General features: G+C 38.4%; 2 protein-coding genes across 4 annotated transcripts in view; both read right to left on the bottom strand.

Moving 5' to 3' along the window:
* LOC115582674 (hydroperoxide isomerase ALOXE3-like) overlaps positions 1-730 on the bottom strand; it is a 14,820-nt gene extending 14,090 nt beyond the window's left edge. Inside the window, exons 1-3 of one of the 2 annotated variants that reach the window (XM_030418778.1) lie at positions 646-730; positions 283-459; positions 1-17 (exon numbers count right to left, since the gene is read on the bottom strand). The exon at positions 1-17 is cut by the window's left edge and continues 188 nt beyond it. In XM_030418778.1, coding sequence (XP_030274638.1) covers positions 1-17; positions 283-441 — 176 coding nt within the window. In that variant the 5' untranslated portion in view covers positions 442-459; positions 646-730. The remainder of the gene's footprint in view (positions 18-282; positions 460-645) is intronic. The other variant, XM_030418786.1, reaches the window with a different exon arrangement.
* An 8,233-nt stretch (positions 731-8,963) lies between these two features.
* On the bottom strand, positions 8,964-19,865 carry LOC115580546 (hydroperoxide isomerase ALOXE3-like). 2 transcript variants are annotated; one of them, XM_030415053.1, is made up of 16 exons: positions 19,730-19,865; positions 18,951-19,073; positions 18,580-18,756; positions 18,157-18,319; positions 17,510-17,591; positions 17,054-17,176; positions 16,847-16,947; positions 15,402-15,568; positions 15,171-15,314; positions 13,862-14,065; positions 13,625-13,711; positions 12,938-13,107; positions 12,358-12,479; positions 12,126-12,226; positions 10,133-10,303; positions 8,964-9,918 (listed from the first exon to the last, which is right to left on the bottom strand). In XM_030415053.1, exons 3-16 carry the CDS (start codon positions 18,730-18,732, stop codon positions 9,739-9,741), a joined length of 1,968 nt encoding a protein of 655 aa, XP_030270913.1. In that variant the 5' UTR covers positions 18,733-18,756; positions 18,951-19,073; positions 19,730-19,865; the 3' UTR covers positions 8,964-9,738. The 2 variants fall into 2 exon arrangements, with proteins under 2 accessions (XP_030270913.1, XP_030270904.1); XM_030415044.1 differs by having other exon boundaries at positions 18,157-18,361.
* Between the last annotated feature and the right edge of the window lie 353 nt (positions 19,866-20,218).

Raw genomic sequence — 20,218 nt, forward strand, 5'->3', positions numbered from 1 at the left:
ACGGTAAAATTAGACACCTGGAACAGAGACAGAAATTGCCAAACACATCGGGTGAAACTAAAGTTTATTTGATAACCAAGAGCTGTGACATCCCAATAATTGAAATACAATTACTGAAAGTAAAATGTAGAAAAATACCATCTCATGGAGCTCATTATGGGTTTTTTTCTGCATCATTTGTGACCATAGGTTGAAGTATTGCTTTGCAGCACATATCTTGGTGATGTACAAATAAGTCTAAGGAGCTTATTGTACATTTAGAGAAGGATATTTCAGACTTACTGCTCCTCTGATGAACGCTAAAGGCCCTTTGTAGTCTATAAGCCGGGTGCGGTGGCTCTCTCCATCTGTGCCCACCAGCTTAATGTAGACATCATTATAAGTAGTGGCATGGTCGAGACTGCCTGTGAAAACTGTCACTTTATAATCCACCATTTTCATTCATGAAGCGGAAGAATCCTGATTGGGAGAGAATTATGATAATAAAATCTAATCTCACCACCAATTAGGTTAACTGTCATTATATATTAACCTGAATGCAAAATAAGTATCATCGCAACTAATGTAAAATTAATCTTTTTCCATCTACCTAAATGTAGTCCAGTCATTATGAAGTGAAATTATTTCATGAAGCATCTCTCTTACCTGGTGATGAGTTCATTTGATGAATGGTTCCCGTGATTAAACGAGTCACCACTGATTCTGTCCGCTGTGTTCAGTCAGTATTTATACTTCAAATGTACTGAGAATCAGCTCCCCAAGTTGATTCTCAGGTCATGGAAAAAAGTTAAGTTAATTTACATATTAACTACGTGTTTGGATGACGAAACATAAGACTTCAAATTGAAAGAGGAAACAACTTTATACATCACTGCAGTTGAATGATTGACCGTGTTAACCGTGTGTCATTTCCAGAGCAAAGTTGTGTTAGTTACATATTAAAATGACATCATTGGCCGGTAGAATAGACAAAACTGCAAACTCAAGCTTTATTTGCTTGGGCACATGCATCCAGTATTTGAACATTATAACAACGCTGATACAAACACAGCAGAAAGCTCTAAGTTGGTATTAAAGGGGCTTAAAGGGATGTGACTTCATGTAAGTTCTAGCACAACACAAGTCTCACTGAGCCCCTTTAACATTAGTACTTAGCTAGCTTCCCTATATACCCTCCTATTCAGAGGGAGCCCACAAGCTTACATTTCCTCAATCCTTTAGCTGCTGCCATTTTATGTCGCCCAGCACCATGTCGCACTTTTTGTCAGTCTGATTGGTTGTAGGTCTATGCAATTGCGTACAGAGGCATTCTGGTCTGAAAATTTTTAAATCAAGTTAGAGGTTAAAAAACTGATTAGCATTTGAGAATTTGTCTGGTGATGCCAAGATACACCCTTATGAAAGTATCAAATGTAAAAGAAAAGTACTTACTATGCAGTAAAATGGTCCATGTACACTAAAACTTTCTCATGCAAACTCTCAATTTTGCCTCAGCCACACATTTTTTTTCAGGGATCTGGGCTGTTGAATCACCTACACAGTTTGATGTTCTGCATTTTTTAGGCATGCGCCACAGACACAAAGAATGTAGCCATTTTGACTTTGTATTATGTGTATATCCAGTGTCAAAATTGCACTTCAAACTCAATCTTTTCATCAAATTGTCTTCATTTTGTGTATATTTTCTGTCCTACACATATTTTCAGCTGCATATTTGCCCTTAAACCAAGTTATTAAGTAGCCAATGAGCTCTTAATCTTATCATGTTTGACCATTTCCCCTCCCTCATCTATCTTTCCTCTTAGTTCTATTTATTGTACGGTATTTGTTTTAGACCAGATAACCTTGTGTGTTTTTGAATTTTTTTTGCACAGGGTTAGGGTCTATTTTCACATTTGCTACGAGTTCTGCCCCACCAAATAACCCTTACGTATTATTTGTCCTTCAAGCCCCACGAGTAAAACGCACAACACTTCCATGTACCAATTTGAAAAGAATCATTACACCACAACATTACAGCATCACATGATTGTACTTCTGCAACTCATGAAGCCACGCTCAAACCATCATAGTGTGTACTCAGGGATGTAAATGCCATAGTTGACTGTGTACAACAGATAAATCATGTCATGTCCTGCGGCTGTTTGGATATTTAGTAAATACCTCTGAGTTTGTAAAAGTTTTCATACTCTGCTCTCAACATTGAAAGAGCTGCTGCCTAAAATCAGTGACAAAACTGAAATAACAACGACAGATGATGTATCTGGAACTTGCATGCCGTCAGATTGATTGACAGGTGTGTGTTTGTGTGTGTGTGTGTGTGTGTGTGTACCTGTAATTTATATGACCTAAATCCCTACCTGGCCTTTTAAGAACATAAACATATGTTGTAAAGTTGCATCAATCAAGCGACTAGTTAATCAGCTAATACATTAATCGCCAACTGTTTTGCTAATTGATTAATTTGAGTAAATTTTTTGAGGGAAAAAAGTTTAAAATTCTGCGATTACAGCCACTGAAATGTGAATACTTCCTCTGATTCGAGGAATGACTGCATTTGGAATTACTTTTCTGAAAAAAAACAAAAAAAAACAAAGAGAAGACGCAACAGATTACAACACATCCTGTTCACATCTCCGTCTCTGCTCCGCCCCCACTTTCTGTCTGGACACTTCTCCAACAGTGAAGAAACACACAGAAAGGTGCTAGAAAACATGAAAGACTGTAAATTACAGCAAAACACAGTAAAGAGTCTCATCCTGACCTGAAAATGAAATTGGTGCGTCGCTAAAACCACATTTAACAACATATATTGAATTGAGTGACGTGACAAAGAGTTTACTTCACAAGCGTTCACAGTCATGATGTAAAAGATGATTTTTCCTTCAGTAATTTATTTTGATTAAATGCCCTCGTATTCATTTATTAAACATGATTCATGACGTGGATTAGGATTCAAAACAGCATATTGTTTACCACAGTTAAATCAAGTCGGCTGTATAAAAAAGGAGAACGTTCAGAATACAATGATCACATACAAATGTACAGTTATCAGTTAAAAACAGAACATGCACATCCTTTCTCACTTTTATTAATGTGAAGCTGACATTGCCTCACCACCATCTGATACTCAGAGGGACACACTATTTTCTACCTCTGTTGGATCCAAGTATGTGTATGGGACTTTCAGACTCCTGTTTCTGACTTTAATGGCATCAGTTAACACTTCAAGCTCTCCAATTTCTCGATCACATTCTGGGAAATCTTCTCAGTGAAGCGCTCCTCTGGATAGTTGCCAAGACAGACCTTATGATACATTTAAAAAACAATTATGTAACAAGTATGTATTACAGTTGTAGGACGTGAGCAGGATGATATTTTGGCTGCAATGAATTATTGACCTATATTACTTTACACAACACGTTGATATGGTTTATGCATTTTTTTATGATGTTTTGTCACTAACAAAGTCAGAGGACTGCTTGCTGAGTAGCCACACGGTGAACATTCCATTAACTGCTGTGTTGATGTCAGGAAATGTGTCCAGCATCGTTTCCTTGTTTGTTTTCCCCTTTTGGGTTGGTGGAGGAAGTTGCAGGGAGGTAGGAGCGTTGGGCATATAGCCAACAAAGTCATGCTGCAATGGACGATTAATAAATGATTAATTAAAGAGGAAATATTAGCTTTCAAGATTTCCTCTTTCCTTAAGTATGCAGCTTTTAAACCCAAAAACCCAATGTCCATGCCAAAGGGTGTAATTCTCTCCTACAGATGGAGGATCTGACTGAGAACCCAAGTACACACTGTGATAACAATCCCAAGATAGCTTTGCTCTAAAGAAAAATCCTGTTTAACATCTATTTTACTCTAAAGGCAACTGAAAACATCCTACCCCTCCCTTCAGGCCTCTCTCCAGAGCCACTCCTCTCACTGCAGTCAAGCTGGAATGTTAGTATGGGAAAACTTTGGCTGCACGTTTTCTGCCATTCTTGTGCCACTAGCATGCTTTAACATTACATCCATAGACACCAGTCACACTCAATGAATGCAGAATGCAAAGGGTATAGTGGACACAGGCAGGTACAGTAAGTACATAGGTCAATAGACAGACAGGTTGTCTCTCCATGTAGCTTATTGGAGGCCTGCAACAGCCACCATTACTGGACTTTTTATTTTATTTTTCAGAGCATTTGATTAACAGCTTGCTGCCAAGATGTTCAAAGATTTTCTACAAAAATGCTTGTAGAATAACTTTCCAACCCGTAAGCATTTTTGGCCAGAATGTATTATTCTCCTTCCATTGTTGAGAAATCTGCTAAAGCTTATCAACCCATTTCTCAAAAATACCATGAAAACAACATTAAAAAGATTCACCTGTCCAGAGTTGACAGTCGCGTGCTGTGCTAAGCAGGTGAAGATCACCATGGTGACGAACTTGCCTAACTCAGCCACAGAGGTGAAGCTCTCAGGAAATCCTAAAAATTAAAAAGAAGAAAATCCATTACTTTAAACATCTAGATGACTAAATAAACTTGTATTATGCTCACATTTTGATAATAAAATGGTACATAAATGTGGAGATTTATCCTTATTAGGGTTTAAGCTAAGCCTACTTGTAAATCTTGAAGAAAGGAATCCATGTTCAAAAATGTCCCAAACCCACTCCTGCTGTTCAGTGTGTGTATATATATATATATATATATATATATATATATATATATATATATATATATATATATATATATATATATATATATATATATATATATATATATATATATATATATATTTATATTTATTTTTATATATATATATTTATACAGGATAGCAATACAGGCAAAGACACCGAAGCAGCAAACACTCGCGGGTACTTTCAAAAGGAAAGAGAAATATCCTCGAGACAGCGACATGGCCAGAAATATTATGGAGAAGGTAATTAAATTAATCGCTCTGGATAACCAGCTCATCTCTGTGGTAGAGGGTCAGGGTTTTCTTCGTCATCTGGAGTTTTTGAATCCCTGGTATGTCCTACCATCTCGGCATTACATGACATTGATTCCACTTTCGAGTTACAACGTGCCGGTATGCGCACGAGTTTCGTGGGTCTCATACAGCAGAGCATATAAAACAGGCAATCGAGGAGACACTGAATGCGTGTGAAATACACAAGCAACGCGTCCACGTCATTTTACGTGACAATGTAAGGAATATGAAAAAAGCATCGGATGATATAAAGGTACCAAGCGTGGGCTGCATCTAACACACACTTCAGCTGGCTGAACATGAGGGTCTGCTGTCACAGTGCAGCGTCACAGACTTACCTGCTAACACAAGGAAGATGGTAGGCCAGTGTTGCAGTAGCTTATGCAGAATAAGAAAGAGTCATATGAAAGTATATACTTTGTTTCAACAAAATAAAAAAAACTATTAAGGAACAGCTTGGATGCAGGTACTTTTTTCTTAATGCAGTTGTATTATCTACAATATCTAAATATTAGTTCAGGCTAAGTATCGAAACGGGACTTGGTATCGACAGGTACTGAATATTAAAGGACTCGGATCGGGATCAGGGTGAAAAAAACCTGATCAAGACATCCCTAATAATAACGTTGTCTTCTATGGTCATTAGAACAAGTGTGAACGTAGGTCAGCTTCGTCGACGACCTCTTGCCGAGATGAAGGGGAACAGTCTGCTTTCAGTTCACTCATTGCCCAAGATTCCAAAGACAACAAAGAACGAAAGCGGTTCAGAGACAAAGGGATTTATTTCTCTGAACTGCTTCCCCTTTTTTGTCATTTTAGGAGTCTTGGGCACTGAGTGAACTCACTAGATCCTGTCTCTGAAAGGGGAGGCAGTTCAGAAAAAGAACTTCCTCTTTCTCTGAACTGCTTCCCTTTTCCCTTCCTTAAAATTAGAGTGCAAGTTTTCAAAGAATTTCCAAATATAAATTGAAGACTGGAATTTGACTAAGTAATCTACATTAAGTGACACAGCAGAAACAGAAACAATAGTGTCAGCACCACTTTGAAAACAACACTCAGCTGAGTTTACCAATAAACTGAGACAAGAAACAATGAAGATTAAAACCCCCCTGAAATGAAGGTTATGTCTTTTACATAAAGCACTTCCTGTTTGGTTGAAGTGGCATAAAACCTCCAGTTAAAGTCGGTTTGAGGAAGTAAATTCTACTTAAAGAAATTCCAGTCTCCATATCTGAGTACTGTGGAAACAAATAATGTTTGCTCTCGCCGATTTATTACCCACAATCAAGGGTTGTTCAAACAAGCTCCATTCTTTGTGTGCCATTTCCTTCTTAAAGTTAAGTTATTCGTATATCACAGCAAAAGGACACTAATATAGTCATGCTTCATTTGCTCTGGCACATGCGTCCAGTATCAGAACATTATAACTGCACTAATACAAACACTGCAGCAGGCTGCAAGTTTGCATTAAAGGGGCTCTGTGTAACAATTTGCAGCAATTTATATGTTTAAATCCCTTTTTATCAGCCATATGTGAGTTGACTGTTCAAGCTGTTTAATGCTGCTGGACTGTGGATTTCTTTGTGAAGTAATCGGGTCTTATATTCTGCGACAGTCCAAATGGTGTGACTTTATGCATGTTTTTAAAGCCTCTATCCAATTGTGTGCAAATTTCTGATAATTAACTGAGACCTTTTCCACACGTACTAAAACAAGCTTCCTTAGTATCGTTTCAAGAATATTTGCGTCCACACGGATACACTGAAAACGACTCAAAACGCTGTAGTTCATATTCCAGGCCTCTGGGTGGCGCTTGAAATTCACCAAAAATGGAGAAGAAGAGACGGAGCATAAGCTTGCTCTATTTACAAACAGACAGTAGAAGGAGAATCCGAAAACAAGAAGAAGAAGAAGAAAATGGCTAGTGCAAGGAAACCAGAAGCGTTTGTGTGGACCGATATTGAGGTCGAACTGCTGCTGCGACTCACACTTGACTACAAGGCAATTAAGTTGCAAGAAACACGGACACAAGCAGTATTCCGCCATTGTTGTTGTTGTTTTTATGAGACGTTGCAGGGTTTAGAGGTCGGAGGCAAGAGGTCGAGGGGTGGTGCGATGGCGTCATCGTTTTGGAAAGTATGCAGATTCGCCGTCCACACGAAAACGGGAGGGCTGTGTTTTCGGATTTTTCCACCCTGAAACCCGTTTTCAAAAAAGTGCGTTTTCAGGATCCGTGACAGATGGCCAAAACGATGCAATACATGTGTGTTTTCGCATGAAAATGCAAAAGAGCATTTTCGTGTGGACGGCCTCTGAGAGGTTGAAAACAAATTTGCGATTTTGTGCTGGATGGTTAATGTATTTTTTTTCCTGGAGACATTAAAGAGTGGAGAGGGGAACAGAAGAGGGAGAATCACATTGTCTGGTGAGAATTTAAACACAGATGAACTCTCCTTGTGTGCCGTTGCTGGCTAACTTTAGCTTAAGGCTAAAGTAGTGAAGTTATCTGGCTGTGGTGGATAAACACTGTATTAGTAAAGGGAACACAAATTATATTATGGTCAAACTTGTTTTATTGGTGGTGAACACATTATTAAACAACCACCACATGATGCACACATGTTCAGAGGTAAGATTTATTCACCTTGTTTTAGTGTCTTATTGTTTTTATTGTTTTAACATTTTTATTGTTTTTTTTTTATTTTTTTATTTTTTTGTTTCCTATGTTTTATGTTTCTATTTCTTTTCATGTACAGCACTTTGTTCCAGCTATGGCTGCCTAAAGCGCTTTATAAATAAAGTTGAGTTGAGTTGAGTTGAGTTAAATTTAGTCTTGTTCGTCGACTTCCCTTTCCTGGAAGTTGCAGTGTCGATATAAGGAAAAGCACCATTACTTTGAGTAAATATATAACAGAGACCAAGGAGTTTTCAGATATTTTATCACAGAATTCCTCCATACCATATCTCTAATACTATACTGCTGCAATAATGTGTATGTTACATTTTAATGTTGTAGATTAAAGGAGAACTTCGGTCGATTTAAACATGCAGCTTCATAGCTCAAGCTACCCTTGACTTGCCAGTACCGAAGACGCGAAAACATTTGGTCCAGCCATTACAGAGCTCCGTGAACGGAGACTTAGCATTGAACGCTAACAGCATGGGGTCAGAACTTTACACTGTGTTTTAAGCGTCTTAACATGCTCCACATCTCACACCAAAAGTTATGCAACATCAGCAGACACCTTAGCACACAGCACTGTAGCGTGTATGACTCACAATGAATAAAAAAGTAGTTAAAATAGTGTGTTTGTGCAAGCAGCTACTTACCTGTTTGTTGACATCCGCGTCTTCCGGTAGCTAGACCAAACTAGTATATCCACCGAGTGTGCACTTAACAGGCTTAACAGGCTATTGTAAGGCTCATGGCTCATGACAGGCTGTAACATGGACATGTACATTATGAACAGAAACACGAAAATGCTGGAATACGTTTCCGTCTCCGCCAGTGAGGGAGTAAGCGCACGCTCGACAGATTGACTAGTTTGGTCTAGCTAATGGTTTGACCAAATGTGTTTGGGTCTTCGGTACTGGCAAGTCAAGGGTAGCTTGAGCAATGAAGCTGCATGTTTAAATCGACCGAAGTTCTCCTTTAAGGTTGAGTTTATTTTGACCTCTTTTGATGCTGTACATCTACAATATTTACCTTATCTACAATAAGACATTCTATTCTATTGGATGATCATATGTTTGCAGCATTTTGTCTGTAAGAACTTTTTTAACATGTTTTCAGTATTTGATCAATATAGATTATACAGCTGATCCAAGTTTGTCTTAAATATCTCAAACAATGGTTTGAAATACAGCTTTTAAAAACCTAAAGGGCAGGTGAATCATTTTGAAGTGCAACAGTGTGTTCAGAACAAACTTCTCAATGCAGCAGCTTCATTGTGTGTTAGGGTTAAAAAAAACGCAGCATAGATGTTTTGAATAATTTCTTTATTATTATTGTAGAGTTTCTATCTGAGTGTCTAAAGACAGGCAGGTGTTTTACAAAAACAACTGACTCATGGAGCACAGGACCAGGGAGGAATTATCTCTTTTTCTGGTGACATACTGCACTGAACATAGTATTTTCCATGTGATAAGTACATATAGATACATATAACAACATATAGTACATTTAGCAAAGCACAATTAATTTAACTTCATAGTGAAAATTAGTCATGAGGCACCGTTTACTTCAAAAGTCTTTCACACCAATAATATAGTCAAAACAACATAAATTTTGTTTGATTAGATGTCCTCTACATTCATTATACAGGGGCTGTGGTTCAGGGGTAGAGCCAGCACCTTGTTATTGGAAGGCCATTGGTTTGATTCCCTTGGTCTGCATGTCAAAGTGTCTTTGGGCAAGATACTGAACCCCAAACTGCTCCTGATATGCTGTCAGAACCTTGCAGGGTATCCACTGCCATCAGTGTATGTATGTATACATTTTTGATGTATGAATTACTGTAAGTAACTTTGGACAAAAGTATATGTTAAAGGTGCTCAAATGTAAATTACCAACATAAGTTTTATACTGTGGATTTAAAGAGCACATTTTAACCAAAGATAAATCAAGTTGGCTGTATAAAAAGAACCACATGCAGAAGTATAGTTAACAGTTAAAAACAGAACATGCAGATCCTTTCTCACTTTTGTTAGGACCTGAATTTGACCCACTGCTGAGGAGCTCACACCATCTGATACTCAAAGGGACACACTATTTTCTACCTCGGCTGCATTCATGTATGTGTATGGGACTCCCAGATTTCCATTTCTGCCTTTAATGTGAGCTTCAAAATCTTCAAGCCTTTCTTGAAATTCCTTCATCAGCTTGCAGGGAGTCTCCTCAGTGAAATGGTGTGTCGGATAATGGCCAAGAGGCACCTGATGAGATCATACATACAAACATTTCATGTTTTGTTTATTAAACATAAACTATTGTGAACATAATGTTCAGTTTTAGAAAGTGTGCAGGATGTTTATCAGGGGCTCAAAGGTGGTATTTTGGCTGTGATTATATATAAACCTATGTAAAGACTTTATGCTAGTTGAATATAGATATTATTTATGTCATTTTTAATTAAGTCTTAGCACTTACAAAGTCAGTGGACTGCTTGCTGAGTAGCCACACAGTGGCCATTCCCTTTACTGTTGTGTTGACGTCAGGGAATGTGTCCAGCATCGTGTCCTCATTTGTTTTCCCCTTTTTGGTTGGTGGAGGACGTTGCAGGGAGCTGGGGGCGTTGGGCATCCAGCCATCAAAGTCATACTGCAAAGAATGATTGACAGATGACTGATTAAAGAGGCCATATTAAGCTTTACAGTTTGTGTAAAACATCTGCAAAGTTTCACACTCTGGGACATCATACTTATGCCTAAATTCCAATTGTGTGTGACTGGTGTCCATACATCTGTAACGATATGGATAATGCCCCCAGTGTCCAACGCAAGGAAATGCATTTCTTTATGGCTGGATATAAACTACCTGTTTAACCAAATGTGAATGGCTAATTCTGTCTGTTTTACGCTAGGTGAGGTTGAGGTTGGAGCACTACATGGACAAGAACAGGACCAATAATGTTAGCTAGTTAGCAGCCTGTTAGCTAAGCTAACACACTATCATACGGTCTCTCCAAGATCAATTTTTGTTATTTTTTTCAATAAAATTTTACTCAAGGCAAATTCTGGTCCAAAATATTACAGAGGGGAGGAGTGTTGGGACCCACAGATGAAGTCATTCATTGTGGATTTCAAAATGGACTCTGAACTGAACTCAGTGTCCCAGAATTCCCCTTTCTTCACACCTAGGTGCAAAATTCAGGTTTGAGCTACTATTGGTCAGGGTGATAGACCCACCGCTGATCAGGTAGTCAAAACCCCAGAGCATTCATTGTTCTCGCTCTCTTACTCAACGCCCTCTACTCCTTCAACTTCGGATCTTCAAGGGCTACAAGCTGCATTGGCAGCAGGCCCAAAGAACTTCTCCTCACTGCAGCGACACGAGGTCCTGCAAATCTGAGGATCTGAGGAACACCAAGCAGGTTAGCACCAAGCTGCTATCCTTGCAAAGGAAAGGAGCTCCTCCTCTGCCGATTTTCATCAAACCTTGCACAACAAGAACAGCTTTGTTCAACATTGGAGCCCCAACTTTCCCTGCAACCACCAGCACCTTCTCATCAAAGACTGGTAACGTTGAACTGGGCTTAGATAGCATAGCATAGTACGGCTAAGCACAGGACTTTAAACTCTAGTTGATGTAATGCATTTGTGTTCAATATATGTGTTTGTTCACTGTTGGTGTTATTGTGACCTTATGTCAAGTTATTGATAGTTTGCTTCCCTTGACGGCTAATTCAACATTAGTCGAATTATGCTTCACACAGACTCAGGGTCTCTTCATGCAACTAACCATCTTCTATAACCTGGCATCACGTCACACACACACATTCCTTGAGCCTAGATCATATCACACCCACACGTGATATCAGTGACCGCCATTGTTTCTTTGTTCTGCCAGACACACACACACACACAACCATTACTAGCTGTTATTGTAAATTTGGTTGTAGTTATTAAGTTAATTATTAACCAGAGTTATAAACAGTTCAGTACGTTTTTATGAGACTAATTTAGTAAAACTGCTATATTTTCCCTTCTTCAAGGGTGTTGCCCCGAGGTGATCTAATGCAAATTGGATCATATTATTTATCATAATTAAAAATTATTCTAAATAATCATTAATTACTATTGATAGCCAAATTTAACCTAAATCCCCCTTTTATTGTTGTTAAACACTCCTTAATCGGGCCTTGTGTAATGTGAGGCCCAACAGGAGTTTCACAGGCACATCAGATATCACACAGAGATTCTATAGGAATGAATGGACTTCTGGTTGACTCTCCTCCGTACACATACATACTGTATGTGAAAACAAGGCATTATGCTTTTGTACCAAATGTAAACTAAGATAGTGATCTTAGTAAACATCATAACTGAGTATATTATCATTTGTTGAATGTAGCTCAAAGCAGGACTGTGTCAAAGTACAGCTTCATTAAGCATGGCTCTAGGCTTAGATTAAAAAGATTCACCTGTCCAGAGTTGACAGCCGCATGCTGTGCTGAGCAGGTGAAGATCACCATGGTGACGAACTTGACCAACTCAGCCACAGAGGTGAAGCTCTGAGGAATTCCTGAAAATTAAAAAGAATATTGTGTTTAGATAATAACATTAAAAGTTAATTCATATTTGAACTTAACAATAACATGGTACATTAGTGAGCACATTTATCATCATTAGGCTTTGCTTTTCAGTAAAGCCCACCTGTGCTTTTCTTGGAGAGAAATCCATGAACAAAAATGTCCGAAATCCACTTCTGCAGTTCGGAGTCTTGCTTGACCTCAGCATCATTCTTGTAGTAGTAGCTGAGCACTTCCTGCACAAACCTTTGAGAAATGTGGATAAGTTCAGTAAAACGCATTCCTGATTGACTTCCACGTTTCTATACACACTGCAGTAGAAACACACTGTTTTTGTAATGCTAGCAGAACAAATAGATCAAATTATGTCACTGAAACAAGTTACCACAGGAGATATGACGCTCAAAATTATAATCATCACTTTTACAGCTGTTTCTTCTCATAAGCTTATATCACATGTGTTCATCACGTGATGTACTAATCACACAGTTTGGTCATCGTGTCAAATTGACTTTACAGTCTAACTCTCCTGCTGGCTTCTGTAAACAGTATTTTAAAAAGATGTTACCAGCCTTTTTGTTTTGTTCTTATTTCATGGCCTCTGACAAACCCTACCACTGTCTTAGTCTTTACACTGTAAAGCAGTATAAAGACTTTTAATGACATCATGTAACTGAGACCTAAAATTATAATGCATACAGTACCTGCTGATGATGTCCCAAAGCCTGAGTCCATCATCCCTGTAGTGGAAGTTTGGCACATCCTCCAGTCCACGCTCAGCAATGTCCTCTGGTATACAGAGGGAGCTGTAGGTCATCGACGACATGGATCTCTTCAGGATTGTGATCATACCCTCTCCACCACATGCTGCAATCTAGGGATCAGTCACATATGTGAGGAAAACAGTCAGAGAAGGAATACCGTAGATCAGTGGTCCCCAACCACCGGACCGCGGACCGGTACCGGTCTGTGGGTCGTTTGGTACCGGGATGCAGAGAAAGAATAAATAGTTTTTTTTATTTCCATTATATTGATGATCATACTCGGAAAGTTGTTTTATTTCGAAAAACGGATTCTCTTTTAACAACACCCGTCTGTTCCTCTTGGCGCGCTTGACACGTACCTGTTTCAGTCACGGTATACCCTAAAAAAATCAGCCCTCAAGCTAGCTAAAATTAGTGGAAAACATGATGAGAAGAGACGGAAGAAGAGGGAGATGGACAACTGTATTCAAGTTGGGTGATAAAGTGGCTGAACTGCAGCTGTGGGGACGGCGAGTGGACAACTGCTGCAGACTATGTCTTACATGAAACCGGTCCATGGTGCAAGAAAGCTTGGGGACCACTGTCATAGATGATATGGTTCTACGGGTTATGTTGGTCTTTTCATACCTGTGTGAAAACTCCTGTCTTAGATATCAGACGCAGTCGAGCCATGATGTTGATCTGCAGAGTGTAGCGAGTGTGAGGTATGAGGAGCTGAGGCAGAGAAGGAACTTTGTTATTAACAAATTTGTCAACCAAGTCAGAAAGCTTGATGCTTCAGTGTGAACTACTTATAAAATACAACAATCAGCAGTTTAAATAGACTTAAACTACAGTAGGTTCAGTATTCTCTCTCACAGTTACCTTGTACAGAGGATGCACCATGGGCACGTTGCGCAGCAGTGACACTGTGAACACTTCAGCCAGCAGGTGAGTGCGCAGCAGGTGAGCATTGAGTTGATGCAAGTTGAAATCTGCACTTCTCACAAAGATCTTGGCCATCAACCAATCGTACTCAGAATCAGTAGGAAAGAAGATGGGGTTGTTGCCTGCTGGAGTCTGCTTCAGCTGCAGGAGAAGGAAGGAGGATGAGGTTCATTCAGTCTGTTGAATCCATCACCAGGACTGGTGGATAATGATTTAGATTTTTCTCATATGTTTGACTATTTATTACAGATACAGCAAAAGTCCCTGCACCTACCTGTGTGCCTCTGGGCATGTTGTTCTTAAAATGAGGTCAGGCTCACTTATGGCGCACTGCTGTTTTGAGACAGGCGATGCCAATGACCAACAAAACTGCTCAATGACGCAGTATTTTCATGCTATTTGAAGAGCGCATTGTTCAGACAGTAACATGCTCCTACACAGGCAGGTTCACATAGCTTCCCACATACACTCTTATTTTACATTCATGCATTTGGTGATTTTAAACATGTCCATGAACGTGTCATTGTCACTAATACTGTGGCACATTTAAGAAACATAATTAAACTTTTATCCTTTACAATATTTTTAGACACCTTTGGTGGACGTCTGGATTTATCAGGAGGACAGCTGCTTCACTAGTCTGAAACATGTATAGCCTCTTTGTGCTGTGCCTGAACGCACTTGCAACATGAGCTTTAGACCAAGCAGATCGTTTCAACAGGGCCCACAGATAGAGTCTTGCCTCAAAACTTTTAGCAAAGTGGATGCTTCCTGTTACAGTGGAACATACATCTTATAGTTTGAATCATATCATGCTTCTAGCTTGCAGCTTTATTATTGCCTATATTCAGTGATGCCAGATTAAAAATTTAATCTGACCACTTTTTTCAGTAACGAGTAATCTAACACGTTAATATTTTCAAACCAGCAATCATATTAAAGTTACTTATTCAAGTTACTCTGCGTTATTATTATTTTTGTCATTTTTTTTTTTTTTCTCAGTAAAAATATATATTTTTGCTTTCATCTTGCGTGTCGGGGAGTGATGTCGCATACACGAGAGGGGGTCAGCATCTGCTGAATGTAACTAATAAAGTCACTTGTAATCTAACTTAGTTACTTTTAAAAACAAGTAATCAGTAAAATAACTAAGTTACTTTTTAAAGGAGTAATCAGGAGTCAGTAATCAGATTACTTTTTCAAGGTAACTGTGGCAACACTGCCTATATTTGACTCATCATCTTACCTGTATAGCAATTGGCATCAGCTGATCTTGAGGTGTTTTGTGAAAGAGGACCAGGGGAGCCATCAAGTACTGCTTCTTCCTATTGATGACATTTGGTTTCACTCCATCCAAAAGTTTGTAGTCAACCAAGAATATGTTGCCTTTCTGTTGGACATTTAGGGAGGATGAGAAATGACTTGCACTCACAAACGTGATTCTAATACTAGGATCACTCAAGGTTGAGACAGTCACCTTCATTTCTTCTCCCAAGCTAGACTGACCACGGAGGAAGATCATGTCATCAGTGACAGGAAAGTTACTGGGCAGGTTGGCACAGCGTCTTATCAACATGGGGTTGATGCCGTTTAGATACTGGTAGCCGAAAAACACATCCTCCTTCCAATGTTCCTGAACATAGTCTGGAAAAAGAGGGAAGTTATGAGTATAAGTGTGCACTGCACGTGAAACAGAACAATGAGAAAACAATTTGTTTCACATAAATCAGAGTGACAGACGTGATTGGACACTGTTTCTAGTTGTTTCAGTCATTTGTCAGTCAGAGTGTTGATTATATGTTATTCAATACAGTTACCTAGACCTAGAAGACCGAGATACACATTCATTTCCTTTTGAATTTTTCCATTTAGTGAGCCAAGCAGGGAAGCTGATAGATTATCAAGCATTCAGTCAAAATTCCTAATTTATCTCAGGAGTCGAAACAATGTAAACATTTTTAGGTAGCATGATTCATGAAGTTGACTATCTGAGTAAATACAGTTGAATGTGTACTACTATGCAAACATACGGAAGAGGATTAGGGCCACACATGAATTTTTTTTGTAGTTCTGACTTTAAAGTCAGAATTCTGAGATTAAAGTCAGAATTCTGAGAAAAAAGTCAGAATTCTGAGATTAAAGTCAGAATTCTGACTTTTTTCTCAGAATTCTGAGATTAAAGTCAGAATTCTGAGATTAAAGTCAGAATTCTGAGAAAAAAGTCAGAATTCTGAGATTAAAGTCAGAATTCTGAGAAAAAAGTCAGAATTCTGAGAAAAAAGTCAGAATTCTGACTTTTTTCTCAGAATTCTGAGATTAAAGTCAGAATTCTGAGAAAAAAGTCAGAATTCTGAGAATAAAGTCAGAAGTCTGCACATGTAAATTTTTTTTGAGTTCTGACTTTAATCTCAGAATTCTGAGAAAAAAGTCAGAATTCTGACTTTAATCTCAGAATTCTGAGAAAAAAGTCAGAATTCTGACTTTAATCTCAGAATTCTGAGAAAAAAGTCAGAATTCTGACTTTAATCTCAGAATTCTGAGAAAAAAGTCAGAATTCTGAGAAAAAAGTCAGAATTCTGAGATTAAAGTCAGAATTCTGAGAAAAAAGTCAGAATTCTGACTTTAATCTCAGAATTCTGAGAAAAAAAGTCAGAATTCTGAGAAAAAAGTCAGAATTCTGAGATTAAAGTCAGAATTCTGAGAAAAAAGTCAGAATTCTGACTTTAATCTCAGAATTCTGAGAAAAAAGTCAGAATTCTGACTTTAATCTCAGAATTCTGACTTTTTTCTCAGAATTCTGACTTTTTTCTCAGAATTCTGACTTTAAAGTCAGAACTAAAAAAAAAATTCACATGTGGCCCTAATCCTCTTCCGTACAAACAATATCAAATATTCCATTAAACTACTATGATAGTTTAGTACCTGCCATGTGAGTTTTATGCCAGAATGCCCGATTAAGATGATGCATATCCTTCCACTTCTTCTTGCAATCAGCCAACCCTTCCAGTTTCAGCTCAATCATCCTGGTATATGAAAGAAAAAAATAGACTTAACTGTTATAAATGTTGTTTTATAAGCAGGTCTAGAGAGCTGAAAGCTGAAATATCTGACAGAATTTGAGGAATTCACCCTGTGATTGCAGTGAAGCCAAACTGTATAGTCTTGGTGAAGGAGAAGCGGACCTCAGGAGGCAGAGAACAAGGGTCTCTTGCCTTTATGCAGTGTGGTATTCCCTCTTTATACACTTCCCAGCTGGGAAAAATAGAGCAGAGCAGTGAGGACAGTCCAAATACCAGTTTATCTGCATTAAAGCATGAATATATATATATATAATATAACGTGTGTAAAAATATATACATATATATATATATATATATATATATATATATATATATATATATATATATATATATATATATATATATATATATATATATATATACATATATATGTATATATATATATATACATATATATGTATATATATATATATATATATATATATATATATATATATATATATATATAAACTAAGGTATATACAACCAAAAAGTGTAGCAGGTTTGTATGCATGTGAGATCTCACCGATACTCTTCCTTTCTCCACTTCAGCTCTTTCTCCCGACTGTACCTGCCCAGATGGTGGTTGTCTTCAAACACTCTCAGAGCTTAAAGGAAGAACCACAAGAAAGTTTAAACGTGTTGGTATATAAGGAATGCTGGAATTAATTTACTCAAATCAATTTTATTTATCAAGCCCCAAATCACCATCACATTGTTTCAGTGGGCTTCACAATCTGTACATGGAACGACGTGCTCTGTCCTCAGACCCTCGATTCGATTGTTCCTTATACACGTTCTTATAATCTAGCTTTCAGAGCTACTCTTTCTTGAATGTCTCATTACAGTGAACAGCGTACAGGATTACAGAATGTCAGACATCAAAACTTTAATTCTGCCGTGCTATTGGCAGCCTATCGTAGCAGATTCTGGTACTTCATAGTTTTTTTGGACAATAAAGGGCCTGAGCTGGTTTTACTTCCTGAGGAGGCTCTTGTCACCATCTTCTTTGCTGTGGTGTCCTGTGGTGCAGGCATTTAAGCAAGCAACACCAACAGACTGAATAAACTCATTAACAAGGCAGCGTCTGTCGTTGGCTCTCAGTTTTGCCGGAGGACAGGATCTGTCTGTCTGTCTGTCTGTCTGTCTATCTATCAGCAAATTCCCACAAACCTGTTCCCTCTCTGAAGCGATGCACCTCGCTGTCAGTGATCCAGCGGTAGATGGGGACCATGTAGGTGTCTCCCTCAGGGGATTTTACTTCCACCTTGGCAGGGAACCAGTCTTCTTCAGGGAACAGTGAGAATCGCTGTTTGTCTAGCTCTATCAGAACCAGCTTTCCAATGGAGACAGAGCAGGACACGGTAAAATTAGACACCTGGAACAGAGACAGAAATTGCCAAACACATCGGGTGAAACTAAAGTTTATTTAATAACCAAGAACGGAGCTATGACATCACAGTAATTGAAATACAATACAATCTGCATCATTTGTGGTCATAGGTTGAGGTATTGCTCTGCAGTACATATCTTGGTGATGTACAAATAAGTCTGAGAAGCTTGTTGTACCTTTAGAGAAGGATATTTCAGACTTACTGCTCCTCTGATGAACGCTAAAGGCCCTTTGTAGTCTATGAGCCGGGTGCGGTGGCTCTCTCCATCTGTGCCCACCAGCTTAATGTAGACATCATTATAAGTAGTAGCATGGTCGAGACTGCCTGTGAAAACTGTCACTTTATAATCCACCATTTTCACTCTGGAAGCAGAAGAATCCTGTTTGGGAGAGAATGATGATAATGATAATAAAATCTAATCTCACCACCAATTAGTTTAACTGTCATTATATATTAACCTGAATGCAAAAGAAAAATATCATCGCAACTAATGTAAAATTGATCTTTTTCCATCTACCTAAATGTAGTCCAGTCATTATGAAGTGAAATTATTTCATGAAGCATCTCTCTTACCTGGTGATGAGTTCATTTGATGAATGGTTCCCTTGATTAAACGAGTCACCACTGATTCTGTCCGCTGTGTTCAGTCAGTATTTATACTTCAAATGTGCTGAGAATCAGCTCCCCAAGTTGATTCTCAGGTCATGGAAAAAAGTTAAGTTAATTTACATATTAACTACGTGTTTGGATGACGAAACATAAGACTTCAAATTGAAAGAGGAAGCAACTTTAGACATCACTGCAGCTGAATGATTGACCGTGTTAACCGTGTGTCATTTCCAGAGCAAAGTTGTGTTAGTTACATATTAAAATGACATCATTGGCTGGTGGAATAGGCTTCATTTGCTTGGGCACATGCATCCAACATCTGAACATTATAACAACGCTAATACAAACACAGCAGAAAGCTCTAAGTTGGTATTAAAGGGGCTTAAAGGGATGTGACTTCATGTAAGTTCTAGCACAACACACAAGTCTCACTGAGCCCCTTTAACATTTATAGTACTTAGCTAGCTTCCCTATATACCCTCCTATTCAGAGGGAGCCTACATGCTTACATTTCCTCAATGCTTTTAGCTGTGCATGCTCTGCTGCCAGTTTATGTTGCTCAGCACCACATCGCACTATTTTCACTCTGATTGGTTGTAGGTCTATCAAATTGCGTACAGAGGCATTCTGGTCTGAAAATTTGAAAATCAAGTGCGAGGTTAAAAAACTGATTAGCATTTGAGAATTTGTCTGGTGATGCCAAGCTACACCCTTAAGAAAGTATCACATGTAAAAGTACTTACTATGCAGTAAAATGGTCCATGTACGGTAAAACTTTCTCAAACTCTCCATTTTGCCTCAGCCACACACTGTTTTTTAGGGATCTGGGCTGTTGAATCAACTACACCGATTGATGTTCTGCATTTTTTTAGGCATGCGCCACAGACACAAAGAGTGTAGCCATTTTGACTTTGTGTAATGTGGATATTCAGTGTCATAATTGCACTTCAAACTCCATCTTTTCATCAAATTGTCTATATTTTGTGTGTATATTTTCTGTTCTGTTTCAGCTGCATATTTGCCCGTAAACCAAGTTATTAAGTAGCCAATGAGCTCTTATAATCTTATCATGATTGACCATTTCCCTCCCTCATCCATCTTTCCTCCTAGTTCTATTTATTGTACAATATTTTTTTTTAGACCAGATAACATTGTGTGTTTTTTAATTTGTTTTGCACCGGTTAGGGTCTATTTTCACATTTGCTACAAGTTCTGCTCCACCAAAAAACCCT

This window comes from Sparus aurata, chromosome 1 (genome assembly GCF_900880675.1).
Source record: "Sparus aurata chromosome 1, fSpaAur1.1, whole genome shotgun sequence".
Lineage (NCBI taxonomy): Eukaryota > Metazoa > Chordata > Actinopteri > Spariformes > Sparidae > Sparus > Sparus aurata.

Bases quoted from the DNA above. Each gene is read 5' to 3' on its own strand.
- LOC115580546 (XM_030415044.1), bottom strand. From the start codon at position 18,732: ATGGTGGATTATAAAGTGACAGTTTTCACAGGCAGTCTCGACCATGCT. The intron at 15,569-16,846 runs GTACTAAACTAT...CTCTTTTTCCAG, and splicing joins GCATAAAACTCACATGGCAG to ACTATGTTCAGGAACATTGG. The intron at 13,712-13,861 runs GTAACTGTGAGA...TCTCTGCCTCAG, and splicing joins TGGTGCATCCTCTGTACAAG to CTCCTCATACCTCACACTCG.